This window comes from Aedes aegypti, chromosome 2, assembly GCF_002204515.2.
Source record: "Aedes aegypti strain LVP_AGWG chromosome 2, AaegL5.0 Primary Assembly, whole genome shotgun sequence".
Lineage (NCBI taxonomy): Eukaryota > Metazoa > Arthropoda > Insecta > Diptera > Culicidae > Aedes > Aedes aegypti.
In genome coordinates, this window is record NC_035108.1 from 226,490,235 (window position 1) to 226,505,832 (window position 15,598).

Here is a 15,598-nt window from a genome sequence, read left to right on the forward strand (position 1 = left end):
TTTCTTGATTTTTCCAGCATTTAATGCATTAGGTAATTACTTTTGCAGTTGCAAATAATACCACAATTATTGTAGTTTTTTTTTTTCATTTTTTATTAGTATCATTCCAAACATTACATTCATTTCTTATATCTAGGTGTTCTGTGATAGACAAAACTATCATCCTAATTTGGTATAACAAAATTAAGCTTTTATTAACATTTTAGTAGATTTCACCTGCTTATAAGAGAAAAAAAAACGCTTTCAATTAACTTAACCTTATATAAAACGCATTAATCGTGGTAATAGAAGATTGCAACGATTTTTGTTTAAAATTATTATTTATTTTATTTGACACTAGTGGTCCTGGCAAACTTCGTCTTGCCATCAAGTAGGCTGTTGAAAAACGCCATGGAACGCCCCGTGCAAAATGGAAGTTCCGTTCACTCCTGTTTTTTCAACTTTCCCGTTAAATATCCTTTGCTTTTTATATACACAAACACGTCGGAACACTTCAGGAACATAACTATTGAAGAATTTTCAAAATCCGTTAGCCCGTTCTCAAGCCATTTCGTGACATACAAACACCATTATATTTTTATTTATATAGATTTATTCCAATGTTTCAAAATTGGATATTCTATGTGACTCATTAGTATTATACCAAGGAGGAAGCTTTATAATCATTTTCAAAATTGTATTTTGAATCCTCTGCAGAGCTTTCTTCCTGGTATTACAACATCTAGTCCATATTGGTACAGCATACAACATGGCTGACCTGAAAATTTCAAGATCAAAAGCTTGTTCTTAACCCTTTCTCTCCCACGAGGGTTTTCGTTGTTTAAAAATAGAAAATGTGATATCTAGATAAATCACCAGAACAAAATATGTAAAGTTTTACTCGAAAATATGAATAGAACTGAAAAAAATATTTGAATTGGACCTGTAAGTCCTAAATTAAAATTGTGCGCGCTTTTAAACTGCATAGCATTGTAATAATTTGTTTTCCTCTTTCATTGCCGGTATTGGCTTCTGAGGTTTTTTAAACTTTTAGATAATTTCCGAAAGGGCTTAGAGCCAGGGTACAATTGAAAAATTTATTTTATTTTCATTTTTTTTGTTTCTTAATTAGAAATTTTTTTTTTTGTTTCTGCAGATTATATGGCAGTAATTATCATATCTGGATCGCGACTGCGTTGAAATTGCCTTCTCCTCACGTTTTTAAGACGGATCAAGAGTTTACGATCGTCGCCTATAATCACGGATTCAAATTTTGGTATTGCAATGCCCCTGGCTTCAACAATGGAATTTGTTAAGAGCATTGTCAATATCAAGTTTTGTTTGTTAAGAAATGTTAACATCATAATGACTGTCGATACGTGGTTCATATATATTCCAGTCGGCTCGAAAATAATTGAAAATGGAGCTGATAGCATTGAGAATCGCTTCATGGGATATTTTAAATGTAACAGGGACATGATCTGAATCAAAATCAGCATGAGTGACCAGTTGGCTACAAAGGTGACTAGAGTCAGTTAAGACCAAATCCAGAAGGGTTTCTAGAAGAGGAATTGAGTAATATCCTGAAGAGCACTCATCAAATGAAATTCTGCCGTTGCAAATACTTTGCGAATTATTCCATGACCGATGTTTGGCATTAAAGTCACCAATGACAAAAAATTGGCTTATTGCGAGTCAATTTTTGCAAGTCAGTTTGGAGCAAATTAACTGCATTGAAATGGCATATATGCAGCTATGAAAGTATATCTACCAAGCTGTGTTTCAAACGAAACACCTAAATTTAAAAAAAACTACAGTTTCAAATGACGAAAACAGTCGATGTTTTATACGCTTATGAATGATGATTGCACTCCCCCACATGCCCCATCAAGTCGATTATTACGATAAACAATAAAAGTTAGGATCCAAACTTTTGAGTTTGGATCCAGGTTTTAAACAATTATTGTAGTAACTCCTCCGATCATTCAGGCATTGGGATCCTTATAGTAAATAGTCCTACAGTTGAACAGAAATAAAAAAGTTTCCATCTCTTTGCAGGATACGGCGGAGGCTATAATGATCGCGGTGTTGTGGAGTACAAAGACCGCTCTGATTCAGATGACGAATATGATGAATTCGGTCGTAGAAAAAAGAGAAAATCCAGCTCCTCTTCGCGAGCGCGATCGACTAGAGATAGTCCACCTAGAAGCAAAAAAACACGACATGCCGAAGATGACGATGAAGATGATGAAGACGATGAGGATGATGACAATGGAGATCTCTCGAAATATGATCTATGGGGCTCTGATACAGAAGATGTAAGCAAAAGTGAGAAACCAGCCGAACACAAAGATAGGAAGGAAGATTATTCTTCAAGCTCAAGTTCTGAATCTAGTTCATACTCTCGATCAAGATCAAGAAGCCCACGGTAGGTATATTTACAACTCCTAAAAAACGTTTTATCAGTAGTGTTCTAGGGAGTTAATATTAAACTTCGAATATATTCAAAGTTGATTATGTTGTTTAGAAGGGTGTTGGGTCATTAGGCCAAAGTACGTTAGGCCGAATGAGTTAAAAACAAAGAAAGAAGAATATGAGTTAAAAAAGAAGAAAAAATGTCTGATTTCTGCTAAGTTTTGAAAGTATCGGCCTGATAACCTGTTCCGCGAATCGAACTGCGGCCTAATAACCCATTCGGCCTAACAAACTTCGGTCTAATGATCTATATGTCTTGATAACAATGTTTTACAATTTGAAGAAAGGGGAGGGCTGCGTCTAGCGGACTTTGGGGCAAGCGTGCCATAGGGGCAAGTGTGCCACCCCTGTTTTTTATAAAAACTACAATATATATTTTCTCTTTGAGCTTAACAATATGTTCCCTTATAGTTGGGGCTACCCCGTTTGGCATGAAGTCATTTGGCATAAAGCCATTTGGCATAAAGTCGTTTGGCATAATGGTCATTTCGCATAATGTTTTTTTTTTTTTTTTTTTTTTTTAAATCTTTATTTGAGTGTATTTTAACGCACGAGGGCTAGTTCTACACTTATTTCGCATAATGGTCATTTGGCTTAATGGACGTTTGGCATAAAAGAAAAGAAATTGTAAAATTTTAATAGTGCAAACCACTAGTTTAACAACGTAATGAGAAAGAATAGCCTATGACCAAAAGAAGGGAAAATCATATATGAGAATGTTAGCAATGGTAACGCCAAAAACATAGCATTTCAGTTTTCAATGATTATGCCAAATGTCCAATATGCCAAATGACTATTATGCCAAACGACCGTTATGCCAAATTATGTTATGCCAAATGACTTTATGCCAAATGGCGTTCCCCCCTTATAGTTCACAATACAATGAACGAAATATGATAAAAATTGCTCTATTTTTCACGTATTTACCCCGACTTGTGCAAAGACAACCAAATTTGAGTGGATTTTTATAAGATTTCGTTGTTTCTAAATAGCATGGTGAAAGGTAAATTATTAGCGGATTTTTCTAACGTACTGTACATATTTGTATATTTGTATATTTGTATATTTGCTAATTCATCTGACTATGTGTCTTAATGAACAATTAAAGTAAAAAAAAACAATCAACTATTTAAAACGCATATTGAAGACATATACAACGAATAACTTAATTCTAACACTTTAAAAATACGTCAAACAAATATCAAATATCTTCCCGTTCTTCCTCGCGTAACACTCGTTCAATCCGTTGTCGAAATGTAGAAGTTGTCAAGCCGAAATTTAAGAGGTGATAGTGCTCGTTGAAGCGTGCTGCCATGTATCGAATAGGGTCATGTAATCCGTAATTAACTGTCCGAGCAGGGAGATGTAGGAAACTTCTTGTACGGAGTGGCCGTTCTGGTGCATAAACTGACAGATTGGCAAGAATTTCAGGTGAATCAATTTCGCCTACCAAAACTTTAGCTACAAACACTGATTGAGCTGTAAACCTTCTGCTCTCAAGAGTGTCAATACCCAACAGTTGACACCGATGTTCATATGGTGGCAGACTTGTGGGGTCTCTCCACGGCAGATGCCGAAGGGCATAGCGCACAAATTTTCTTTGTACATCGTGAAACTATTCAAATGTGTAAGTTATTGTGGCATTTTAACGAAAAAAGTATTTAGTTTTACATACGAAATCAAGTTTGGTTGAAATGTATACTTATTGGGGCAAGTGTGCCACCTATTTGGTAAACTAAAATTGTTGGAGTGAAATTTATAAAAATGTAAACATCATCAACAAAATCATAATAATAAACCAAAATGAGGCACCAGTAGCAGTTTCTGAAGCATAGTAGGGGAATAACTGACATTTTTGCCCCTTAAAGTGAATTTTTCTCAAAATATTCAATATTTCTCGATTACTTTTTCAAATCGCCGTAAGTAACTATCATACGGTTTTGAGAAAGTTAAATAAGAAGAATCACAACCTTTCTTCTAAAACTGTTTTAAAATGAATCCCCTTTTTAACATTTTTTTTACCGTGTATATCGCTTAAATTTTGCATGCAATCAGCTCGCATTAAAACACTAGGTAGTTCCCATCATTTCCCACAAAAAATGTATGACAAAATGATAAGCCGTTTCAATCAGTTACTTACGACGTTTTTGTACCAGTGTAAAATCGACTCAAGTAGTGTTTTGTTTTGATTCGTGGTTAAGTCACTTTGTCTCCCATACAACGGAGCGGCGAAAGTAGCGGTTAGGTTGCGAAAGTGGAGAATCTTACTTTCGTCGTTTTGTAAATCCGGAAATTAAACGTTCTAAAAGTGAAAAATCAAGTTGGTTTAAAGCGGAACGTGTAGAATTTAGTCTACGAAACACGTAGGATTGATAAAGCAAGTTGGTACACTTTTCTGACTTGAGTCTGTTTGAATAAGTCTTCGAGATTTAATATGTTTTTCGGCTTATTAAGTACCGTTTTACATATCTACATCAATATTTTACCGTTATTTAGTGCTGATCTAGTTTAATATTATACATATTCGCCGTAATATAAGAATAATACATATATTGTATTGAATGGAGACAAAAATCACTATTTTAGTTATTCGAATTGAGTAATAGGGAGTTACGCATGTTTTGAACCTTGTTATAAAGCATCCCCTTATTACGGTAAACTTAATTTTTGTTTTAAATTATCGATTACCGTCTGCTTTGTAAGTAATATTGATAGCAAACAAAGAAAATTTCATTACAAGTAGAATTACATGCGATGTTCATTCAGTGGCCGTCTTGCCCCATATGGGTGGCACACTTGCCCCATAGTGTCGAAAAATACGTTATTTTGGATGATATTTGAGAAGCTCCAAAACTAATACTTTTTGCAATTATTTTCTTTTTAAAACGAACAGTGGTTATGAAAAGATGTAAAATTAACATAATGAGGCTAAATTGGTTGATTTTATAAGCTTTAGGCAAAGTTAGAGAACAATTTGCTTAAGGTGGCACACTTGCCCCAAATTCCGCTATGTTTGTGAGGTTCGTATTGAATTGAAAAACAAACATTCGATTGCAAACATGGTAAAAAAATCGATTCGAGCGAAGGGCCTTCTTTGCTGCCACAAACCTCTTTTGTGTCCCAGAAAACTACCACACCTTCTTCAACGGTAGGTCACTTGAGCTCGTCCACCTTTTCACTATGGCCGGACCGAGACAAACGGCACAGAAAACAGATATGTAGTAACCGGACACTTAGCAAAAGTCACATGCGATCTATATCACTATCGCACAACATCGAAAACGGCAAAGTCCCTTGGTAACGGGGGACTAGTGATTTTATCCCTTGATCGTAGAATAAAGATTAAAGCGACGCAGGTCGACCGCACGTTATACTCGTTTGACTTATTGTTTAAGGCGAAGTAAGCCGTCATTGAAATTTGTACTGAGCATCGATGATTGTGGCTAATTCATGACACGATTGCGAGTTAAAGAAAATCACTTGGTTTTGCACTGACATAGCTAAAAAAGTATCAGCATACTTTATGCATGTAAGCGCAAGTAGTGATACTTTTCTGAATCAATATTACTTATGTTGACTGAGTTTTATCATTTTGAAATTACGAGCTGCAAAATCAACATGGCTGCCAAAACGAATGTCGAGCTACTTAGCCTTAATACTGATTCACTATGTATATACACGATTGATGGTTTGCTACCTATAGTCCACATACGGTAAACAATGGCGAATGTGAGAATGTTTGCGCTCTCCTCTCACAGTCTCTTATAATACTGCTGAGTGGTATTAGTGTTTTTTAGGGGTATAAAACAATAGCAAAAAAATGAATTCAAATAATTGTATCTAATTCTTCGGGATGAACGTTGTATTCGCCGACTTGACAGCAGTTTCCGACACACCTCCGAAAAGTGGTGCTCGTAGTGGGATGAATTTCCACCGAATCTCGTTAGCGGGGCACCAACTGAAGATCTTGTCTCGATCACTGTTATCCACCTTCAGCATTTGGTAGACACGGTTGAGTGCGTGCGACGCACCTTTGAAGGATATGGCATTGTCCGAAAGCAGCTTGACGATTCTTCCTCTGCGGGCGACGAACCGGCGAAGTGCTGTCAAAAAGGACGCCGTGGTAGGGTCGCTCACAAACTCGATGTATACAGCCTACGTAGCGAAGGCATGATTACGAACGGATGACTTGATGGAGAACGGTCCACAATAGTCGACGCCGCAAATGGAAAACGGGCGAGTTGGTGAGACTCGGGATGCCGGTAGATCTGCTGTGCTTTGCTGGACTAGTGTAGGCTTGCTACGAAAGCAAATGTGGCAATGGTGAAAAACGGATTTTGAGTGAAAATCCAATATTTCTGGCACAGTGTGGATAGCAGGAGTTGAGGGCCTGTGTGCAGTAGCTTTAAAGGAAATAAACTAGCCAGCTGAGTCGAAAGCGGGTGTTTGACAGAAAGCACGATGGGGTGTTTCACGAAGTCGGAGAAAACGTTGTTCCGTAGCTGGCAATCGATACGAATAATGCCGTCTTGATCGATTTTGTGGCAAATCCTCTGTTTGCCAAATCTGAAAGCTCTTCTGCGAACGAATGCCATTGCTCCTGACGACACAGCTCTATCTCGGGGCATTGCAATTCTCTGGTGTTGGGTGGAGTAATTGACTGATTGCGGAAGGTAAGTTGGCTATACTTGTCCGGATCCGTACGGCGTAACATGGCACGATCTTCCAAGGTTTGGAAATAACGCATTCAGAACGCAGTAACACGACGAAGCTTGGAAAAGCAGGAGTAGTGAGCGAACAAATTGTCGTGGAAATTGTTCTGTATCGCGCCCATGGAAATTGACAGCGCCATGTACGGTCACTACCGAAACTCGACGAACCTGTGGAACACTGAGACACACCGTTGGTAAACATTCTTGTGTACAAGTTGGACCAATCCACTTTGCGAGCCTGGGAGAAGAAAACCAGTATGAACGATGATGTGGAGTACGACGAACTGGTAGAGTTCCTCTCCAGCGTGTAGGAGTGCTAAATTCTGTCGGCAACGAGCACCGGCAACCAGCACCTTCGCCTAAGGTGCAGGGAAACATTCCAAAATCAACGAAGTTCAATTTCGCAGCCAATGCCTCCTCCAGTTTATTGGCGGAACGTGGAAGTCAATCGGACTGGACTTGAAAAGATAAACTTGACTACAATTAAAATACGTCTTTATTAGTTGGTAGTATAATTCAAACTAAGAATTCAAATTGAAAATTCAAATTTCAAGGGTTGCTTCGATTGTCGATGGCATGCTGCGTTGCATACACTCGACACTCCTCCTCAACGCTGCTGCTGTAGACCGCACTGCTGCCGAAGTACCTCCAAACGCAACCTTGATAAAGGTTTCGTGAGAAGATCCGCTGTCATCCTTTCAGTAGGACAGTATTCGTACTGAACAAGTCCTTTCGTCTTCAAGTCCTTGGCATAATGGAATTTGGTTGAAATGTGCTTCGTACGGTTACTGAACTTTTCGGAGTCCAGCATCTTCAAACAACTTTGGTTGTCTTCAAATAACAATACTTTCGTTCTCTCACCTAGGTCCTCCAAGAGTTTCTGCAGCCAAACCGCTTCTTGAGACGCTTCGGAAAGAGCCACGAATTCTGCCTCTGCTGTGGACAAAGACACGCAAGATTGCTTCCGGCATGCCCACGAAATTGTGCCTCCACAGTAATGGAACACATATCCGCTGTTTGATTTCCGATCGGTCCGACATTCTGCCCAATCGGCATCGGCGTATCCAACCAGACCAGAAGAATCACCTGTGCTGCTTAGCCGAAGTCGCAGATTTGCTGTCCCCTTCAGGTAGCGAACCATTCGTTTCAGTTCGTTCCAGTCGCGTTGGGTTGGACAACTTACCTTACGACTCAAGATCGAAATTGCCGCTGCAATATCCGGTCTGCTGTTGACCGCTATGTACAGCAACTGCCCAACTACCTTTTGGTACTCCAGATTGGTTGGGAGCAGCTCGTCTTCATCATCCGTCTTACCGTACCCAGGATCGATTGGCACAGTTGACACTTTTGCGTCTTGTAAACCAACGGAACGCACAATGTTTTCAATGTAGTTCCGCTGATTGATGAAGAAATCTCCATTATGGTCCCGATCGACTTCGATTCCCAAGTAAATCTTGACGTCACCGAGACTGGTAATCCGGAAATTTTTCGAGAGTTTCGTCTTCAAGGCACCGATGATGCGCTCATCTTCACTCGCCACGATGAGATCGTCAACGTAGACGAGAACATAGCACCACTTGCTACCGGCTTGCTTCTTGTACAGGCAGGGATCTGCCTCGGAGCGCTCGAATCCATCTGCTATCAACACCTCGTGTAGTCGCTGATTCCAAGCACGAGCTGCTTGCTTGAGCCCGTACAAGGATTTCTTCAAACGGCATACCTTGCTTTCCATTCCGCTGACGACAAACCCGGGAGGCTGCTTCATGAAGATCTCCTCCTCAAGGTTGCCGTTTAGAAACGCCGTTTTGACGTCAAATTGCTTGACGGACATCTTCTTCCTCGCTGCGACGGACATTAACGTCCGAAACGTTGCATGGCGAACAACAGGTGCAAAAACTTCTCCATAGTCGATTCCTAATCGCTGGTTGAATCCCTGAGCCACCAACCTGGCTTTGTATCGAGCTATTTTACCGCTTTCGTCCCGCTTTTGCGTAAACACCCATTTGCATCCAATGGCGCGGCGGCCGGCCGGCAGGTCGACCAAATCCCAGGCATCGTTCGCTTGCATTGATGAAATCTCTTCCGCCATCGCTTGGCGCCATTCGGTGTTGTTTGGACTGGCTAACGCTTGCTTCAAAGATTTCGGCTCCTCCTGAACTAAATTTTGCGCACTACACGCATACCGCTTTGGAATTGTACCCAGGTTGCATCTCGTTGACCTTCGAGGTGTACCAGCATCAACACAAGGTACGTTCTCCAGTCCAGCTTCGCCGCTACTTAAATCATTCAATCCATCGTTTGGAACATCCCAGACATCCTCATCATCAGACTCGATCGGCTCATTTGGTGGTTCCGGTGGTTGAAAGCTGATAGATGGAACAACCAGACTTTCTTCCACTCGGCTTGAATCGGATCCACATGTGCTCAGGAACCTAACATCACGGCTAATAGTTACCTTTCCGTTTCTTTCATCAATTAGGCGGTATGCCTTCGACGCCTCACTATATCCAACGAATCTCAACTTAATAGCTTTTCTATCTAGCTTACCTCGCTTTGCATTTGGCAGGAGACAATATGCATCCACACCAAACCGCTGGACGTGACCAAGATCGGGTTTCTTTCCGTACCATCGTTCATGTGGTGTGCCACTGATGGACCGCGACGGCAGCCTATTCTGCATGTAGTTGGCCGTCATAACCGCTTCTCCCCAGAAACAGTTGTCCAGATTTCCGTCGATAAGCATGCACCTGGCCATTTCGACGAGGTACCTGTTCTTCCGTTCAGCTACCCCATTCTGCTGTGGGGTGTACGGTGCCGTCAACTGTCCGACGATACCATTTTTCTTCAGGAACGCTTTGAACTTCTTGCCGGTGTATTCACCACCTCGATCGGATCGCAAAATTTTGGGCTTCCTTCCAAACTGCGTCTTAGCCATTTCGACGTACTCAGCTAGTTTCTCGAGCGCTTCGGATTTCTCACGCATCAAATAGACCACCGTGTACTTACTGTAGTCATCGATGAACGTGATAAAGTACCGTCTTCCGCCCAGAGTAGTTGATCGCATTTGTCCACATACGTCGGTATGAACCAAATCCATCACCGCAGATGATACACTTTCTGATGCCTTCGGAAATGGTGCTCTGTGCATCTTGCCTTCAATGCACACGTTGCAAGCACCGCTGCAGTTGCAATTCTTCACTTTCACTCCGTTAGCCACGGTTTGTAGCTTCAGCACCGCTTCACAATCTCTGTGCCCCAAACGTCGATGCCACGTGCCACGGTGGGCTGACGCAGTACGTACAAATTTCCAACGGATTCCGCCATAGCGCACATTTTCTCACCTCTCATGATCCTAGCTCCACTCGTATCGAATGTGACGACGAATCCCCGTTGCACCAGTCGCTTCACGGACAGCAAATTCGATTTCATCTCTGGAACATACAGCGCGCATTCTATTGGCACTTCACGCCGTTGACCAGCACCATCTATCACGGTAATCCGTCCTGAACCACGGCCTTTCGAGCAAGATTTCGTTCCGTTTGCGACCCAAACGTCCTCAATAGCTGCATCGTCCAGATTCTCGAAGAAGTTCCGGTAATTTGCTATGTGGCAAGTCGCACCAGAATCCAAAATCCACTGCTTTTCCGTCCCGTTTGCGCATCCAGTGAGAAACGCGTAGTGATCGTCGTCATCGTCGTCGTTGCGTTGTGACACGTGGTTAGCTTTTGATGTGTAGTAACCCGCGACTTATGTTAGCTACGCAATCAGATCCTTAGCAACGCCATTAACCTTAGAAACCTAAGTTTGTTATTTGAAATACATATTCATTAGTCTTCCAACCTTCAAACCAGAAGCACCTATTTTATTCAAGCTCTGCTAGAGGTTATTGGCCCAGCCGGTAACCGGAAGAAGATTACAAAAACTCAAGATGGAACCACCAACAGGAGCAAGTTCCGGATCTCAAGCTGGCGGCGGAAACGGCAGTCGACCCGAAGCAGGAAGCGTTCGAGTTACGACGGGGTCCGTGGCGATGCCGGCCATAGAGAAGTTGAAAGGACGTGAAAATTACTCCACCTGGGCATTCGCGATGCGGATGATATTGATTCGAGAGGGAAGCTGGTGTGCCATCGAACCGGCGGAAGATGAAGTTGTAGCTGCTGATGTCAAGATGCGTGCGCTGGCGACAATCTGTCTCAGTCTGGAGAGCTATAATTATAGCCTTGTCCAGGACGCGGCGGATGCAGCGGAAGCATGGAGGAAACTCGGTACAGCATTTCAAGACACCGGGTTGACACGGAAAATCGGCCTACTCCGGAAGTTGACGTCCATCCGGTTGGTGAGTAGCTCAAGCGTGGAGGAATACGTCAACGAGCTGATGAGCACCACCCACAAGCTTGCTTCGATTGGGTTCAAGGTGGACGACTCGTGGCTGGTGGCGTTGCTGCTGATGGGGCTACCAGAACATTACGAGCCCATGATTATGGGACTGGAGGCCTCCGGAGTAAATCTGACCTCGGATGCGGTGAAAGCGAAAATTCTTCAAGATGTGAAGTTCGAGAGGGGACCAACGAACAGCAACGATGAAGGTGCACTGTACACGCGAGGCATGAATTCGACCAAATTCAAGGGGCAAGCCAAGAAGAAACCCGAGAAGACGTGCTTCAACTGTGGCAAGTCAGGCCATTTTGCGTCGAAATGTCCGGACAAGTTGGTCAGCAAGACGAAATCGAAGTCGAGCGGGCTCTGCAGTATTTTTGCGATCGGCGATGTTCAAGCAGACGCCTGGTACTTTGATTCAGGAGCGACGTGTCACATGGCCAGACCGAACCAGGTTTTCATGGACGAAACAGCACTGCAGCACGCGGTGGGGACCGCGAACAATGGCAGCATGGAGGCCATGTCTAGAGGAACGGTTGCGTTGCAGATTCCGGATGGCACGATCGATGTTCACGGAGTGCTGAAAATTCCCAATTTGGCAACTAACCTGTTGTCGGTAAGTTCGATCTGCAAGAGAGGCCATACCATTAAATTCACTGCGGACAAATGTGAGGTGCTGAATGAGGACGGTGAACTGGTCGTTTCCGGCAAGGAAGAAGGCGGCCTGTACCGTTTGAATCAGTCGGAGCGAACGTTTCTGGCGAATGGAATTCAGTTGTGGCATCGTAGGATGGGCCACCTGAACGATTCAAGTCTGAAGCAGCTCAAGAATGTGTCCGATGGCGTGGATTTTCAAGGCGAGAAGGTGAAGGATTGCACGGTGTGTCTGGAAGGGAAACAATCACGAAGACCATTTCCCAAGAGCGAAACCAGCGCATCAGAACTGCTAGAGCTGGTGCATTCCGATCTCTGCGGACCAGTGGAGATTCCTTCCATGGGTGGCAGTCGATATTTTGTGACGTTTCTCGATGACGCAAGCAAGAGAGTGGCCGTTTACTTCCTGAAGGCAAAAAGTGAAGCCCTGGCGGCGTTCAAGTTGTTTCGAGCGAAGGCGGAGCGGCAAACAGGTAAAAAGCTGAAAATCCTCAGGACAGACAATGGGCGTGAGTACATGAACAACGAATTCCGGGAGACACTGGAGAAAGATGGCATCCGTCATCAGAGGTCGTGTCCATACACTCCGGAACAGAACGGCACGGCAGAGAGGATGAATAGAACCCTTGTGGAGAAGGCTAGATGTCTGCTGAACGATGCGCGCATGCAGAAAGAATTCTGGGCGGAGGCAATTTCGACAGCAGCATACCTGGTGAACCGATCACCGGCCAGGTCCATTGGGAACAAGACACCGGAAGAACTGTGGACTGGCAAGAGGCCCAATTTGCGGCACCTGAAGGTTTTCGGTACGAGTGTGATGGTCCATGTTCCCAAGGTAAAGCGTAGGAAGTTCGATCCGAAGGCGGTGAAGAGCGTTTTCGTAGGCTATTGCGAGGACACGAAGGGATTCCGGGTTTACCTCCCGGAGAGCCACAAGTTCGAGATCAGTCGTGACGTGGAAGCGGTTAACGAGGACGGGCAGGTTTCCCGAACCGAGAGTCCTCAAGAGGTTCGACCGGTGCAATTCATGGAGCTGTATACTGAAGAGACCATTGTGCCCGTTGAATGTCCAGATGTGAACGCCAACAATTCCGATGATGAGGAGGAAGGTGCAGCAATCAACAACACGCTGGAGACGTCTGGCGATGATTTTGAAGACGCCTGCAGCGACCACGCGCTCCCACCGCAACAATTAAGACCAGTTGAAGAAAGTCAACAAGGGTTGAGGCGCAGCGGTCGGGAGCGCATTTGTCCAGGCAAGTATGATGATTTTGTAACTTACGGTACGTTTTCTGGCGAAGTTATTCCCCCCCAGCCATCTGCTCCATCGTTGCTTGTGGAGGACGTTCCACAGAGCTACGACGAGGTCATGCGGCGACCTGATCGTGATTGCTGGATCGCGGCGATGAAGCAAGAGATGGCGTCATTGAGCGAAAACCAGACCTGGACGTTATCGAATCTACCAGAGGGACGCAAAGCCATCCGAAACAAATGGGTTTTTGCTATCAAGCGAGGACCTGATGGAAGCCTGGAGCGATATAAAGCGCGGCTTGTCGTGAAGGGGTGTTCCCAGAAGCCTGTAGTGGACTACGAGGAAGTCTACGCCCCCGTAGTACGCTATTCGACCATTCGGTACCTGATGGCGGTGGCAACGAAGTTCGACTTGGATGTGGACCAGATGGACGTGGTTACCGCATTCCTGCAAGGCAAGCTGGGTGACGAGCAGATTTTTATGGTCCAGCCCGAAGGATTCGCGGTTCCAAATGGCAAGGTCTGCAAGCTGAACAAGGCTTTATACGGTCTGAAGCAATCGAGCCGAGTATGGAATGCGAAGCTGGACGAGGTGCTGCGAGAATTCGGCCTGCAAAGATCGCGGGTAGACACCTGCCTGTACTGGATGCTGGATGGAGAGAAAATGCTTTTCGTGACGATATACGTAGACGACCTGTTGATATTCACAAACGACCGACGATTGAAGAAGAGGCTGAAGGATTTTTTAATGCTGCGATTTAAAATGAAGGACCTGGGTGAGGCCACACACTGCCTTGGCATTCGGATCCAGCGGGATCGACGTGAAGGCAAGCTTTCGTTGGACCAACAGGCGTATATTGAGGAGATCGTTCGTCGTTTTGGAATGACGAATGCGAATCCGGTAGCAGCTCCGGCGGATCCGAGCGGTAGACTGGAAAAGTCGATGGCCCCGAAGATTGAAACAGAGAAAATGGAGATGAGAGATGTGCCGTACAAAGAAGCAGTAGGATGTTTGTCGTTCGTGGCCCAGACAACTCGACCCGACATTGCGTTTGCTGTGAATGCGGTAAGCCAATTTTCATCGAACCCTGGCAGGCAGCATTGGGAAGCTGTTAAGCGTATCATCCGATACCTGAAGGGCACGGCTACGAAGAAATTACAGTACAAGAGGGACGAGAATGGACAACTGGTCGGATATAGCGATGCCGATTGGGGAGGAGATCCAGATAGCCGCAGATCGACAACCGGCTACGTCTTTACGATGCAGGGTGCTGCCATAGCCTGGAATGTGAAGAAACAGCCGACTGTAGCACTTTCGTCATGCGAGGCGGAGTATATGGCGCTCTCCCGGAGCATTCAAGAAGCCATGTGGTGGAGCAATCTTCGGTCGGAATTCACCAACGTTGGACCGGTTCCGATGTTCTGCGACAACCAGTCAGCAATCAGCATCGCAGGCAACGGATCCTATAATCCCAGGACGAAGCATGTTAGCATCCGCTATCATTTCGTGCACGAGAGTTTGGAGAACGGCGTGGTCAAACTTGGCTACACGCCCACTTCGAGCCAACCGGCAGATGGATTCACCAAACCGCTGGCTACACCAAACCAGCAGAAGTTTTGCCATTTTATAGGCGTCGCAGATTAGGGAGGAGTGATGTGTAGTAACCCGCGACTTATGTTAGCTACGCAATCAGATCCTTAGCAACGCCATTAACCTTAGAAACCTAAGTTTGTTATTTGAAATACATATTCATTAGTCTTCCAACCTTCAAACCAGAAGCACCTATTTTATTCAAGCTCTGCTAGAGCTTTATGTTGCTTGGTTACCACCTTCGGTTGCTTGGATACCGCACCGTTCGCTTTCGCTGCCTTCCATGCTCGAAATTTTTCACAGCTTGCCTTCTGGTGCCCCAACTTCTTGCAGAAAAAACACCGATCTTTCTCGGTTCTCGAATCCGCATACAGAACGGTCTCGGACCCGTCATCATCACCGTTGCGCTGCTTCTTTTTCTGCCACTCGTCTATGAGCTTGCCTTTCACCATGTCCAGGGTCAAATCTTGTTCCGGTCGGGCTTCGAGAGCGGTCACCAACGTCTCATATTCCTCCGGCAGACTGCTGAACAGAATGGCAACCAGCCACTGGTCGTCCA

General features: G+C 44.3%; 1 protein-coding gene across 1 annotated transcript in view; it reads left to right on the forward strand.

Annotated features, from left to right (window-relative positions):
- Positions 1–15,598, forward strand: part of LOC5574641 (zinc finger Ran-binding domain-containing protein 2) — a 36,332-nt gene that overhangs the window by 17,750 nt on the left and 2,984 nt on the right. Inside the window, exon 3 of the mRNA XM_001661506.2 lies at positions 2,038–2,407. Within this exon, the coding sequence (XP_001661556.2) occupies positions 2,038–2,407 (370 nt within the window). The remainder of the gene's footprint in view (positions 1–2,037; positions 2,408–15,598) is intronic.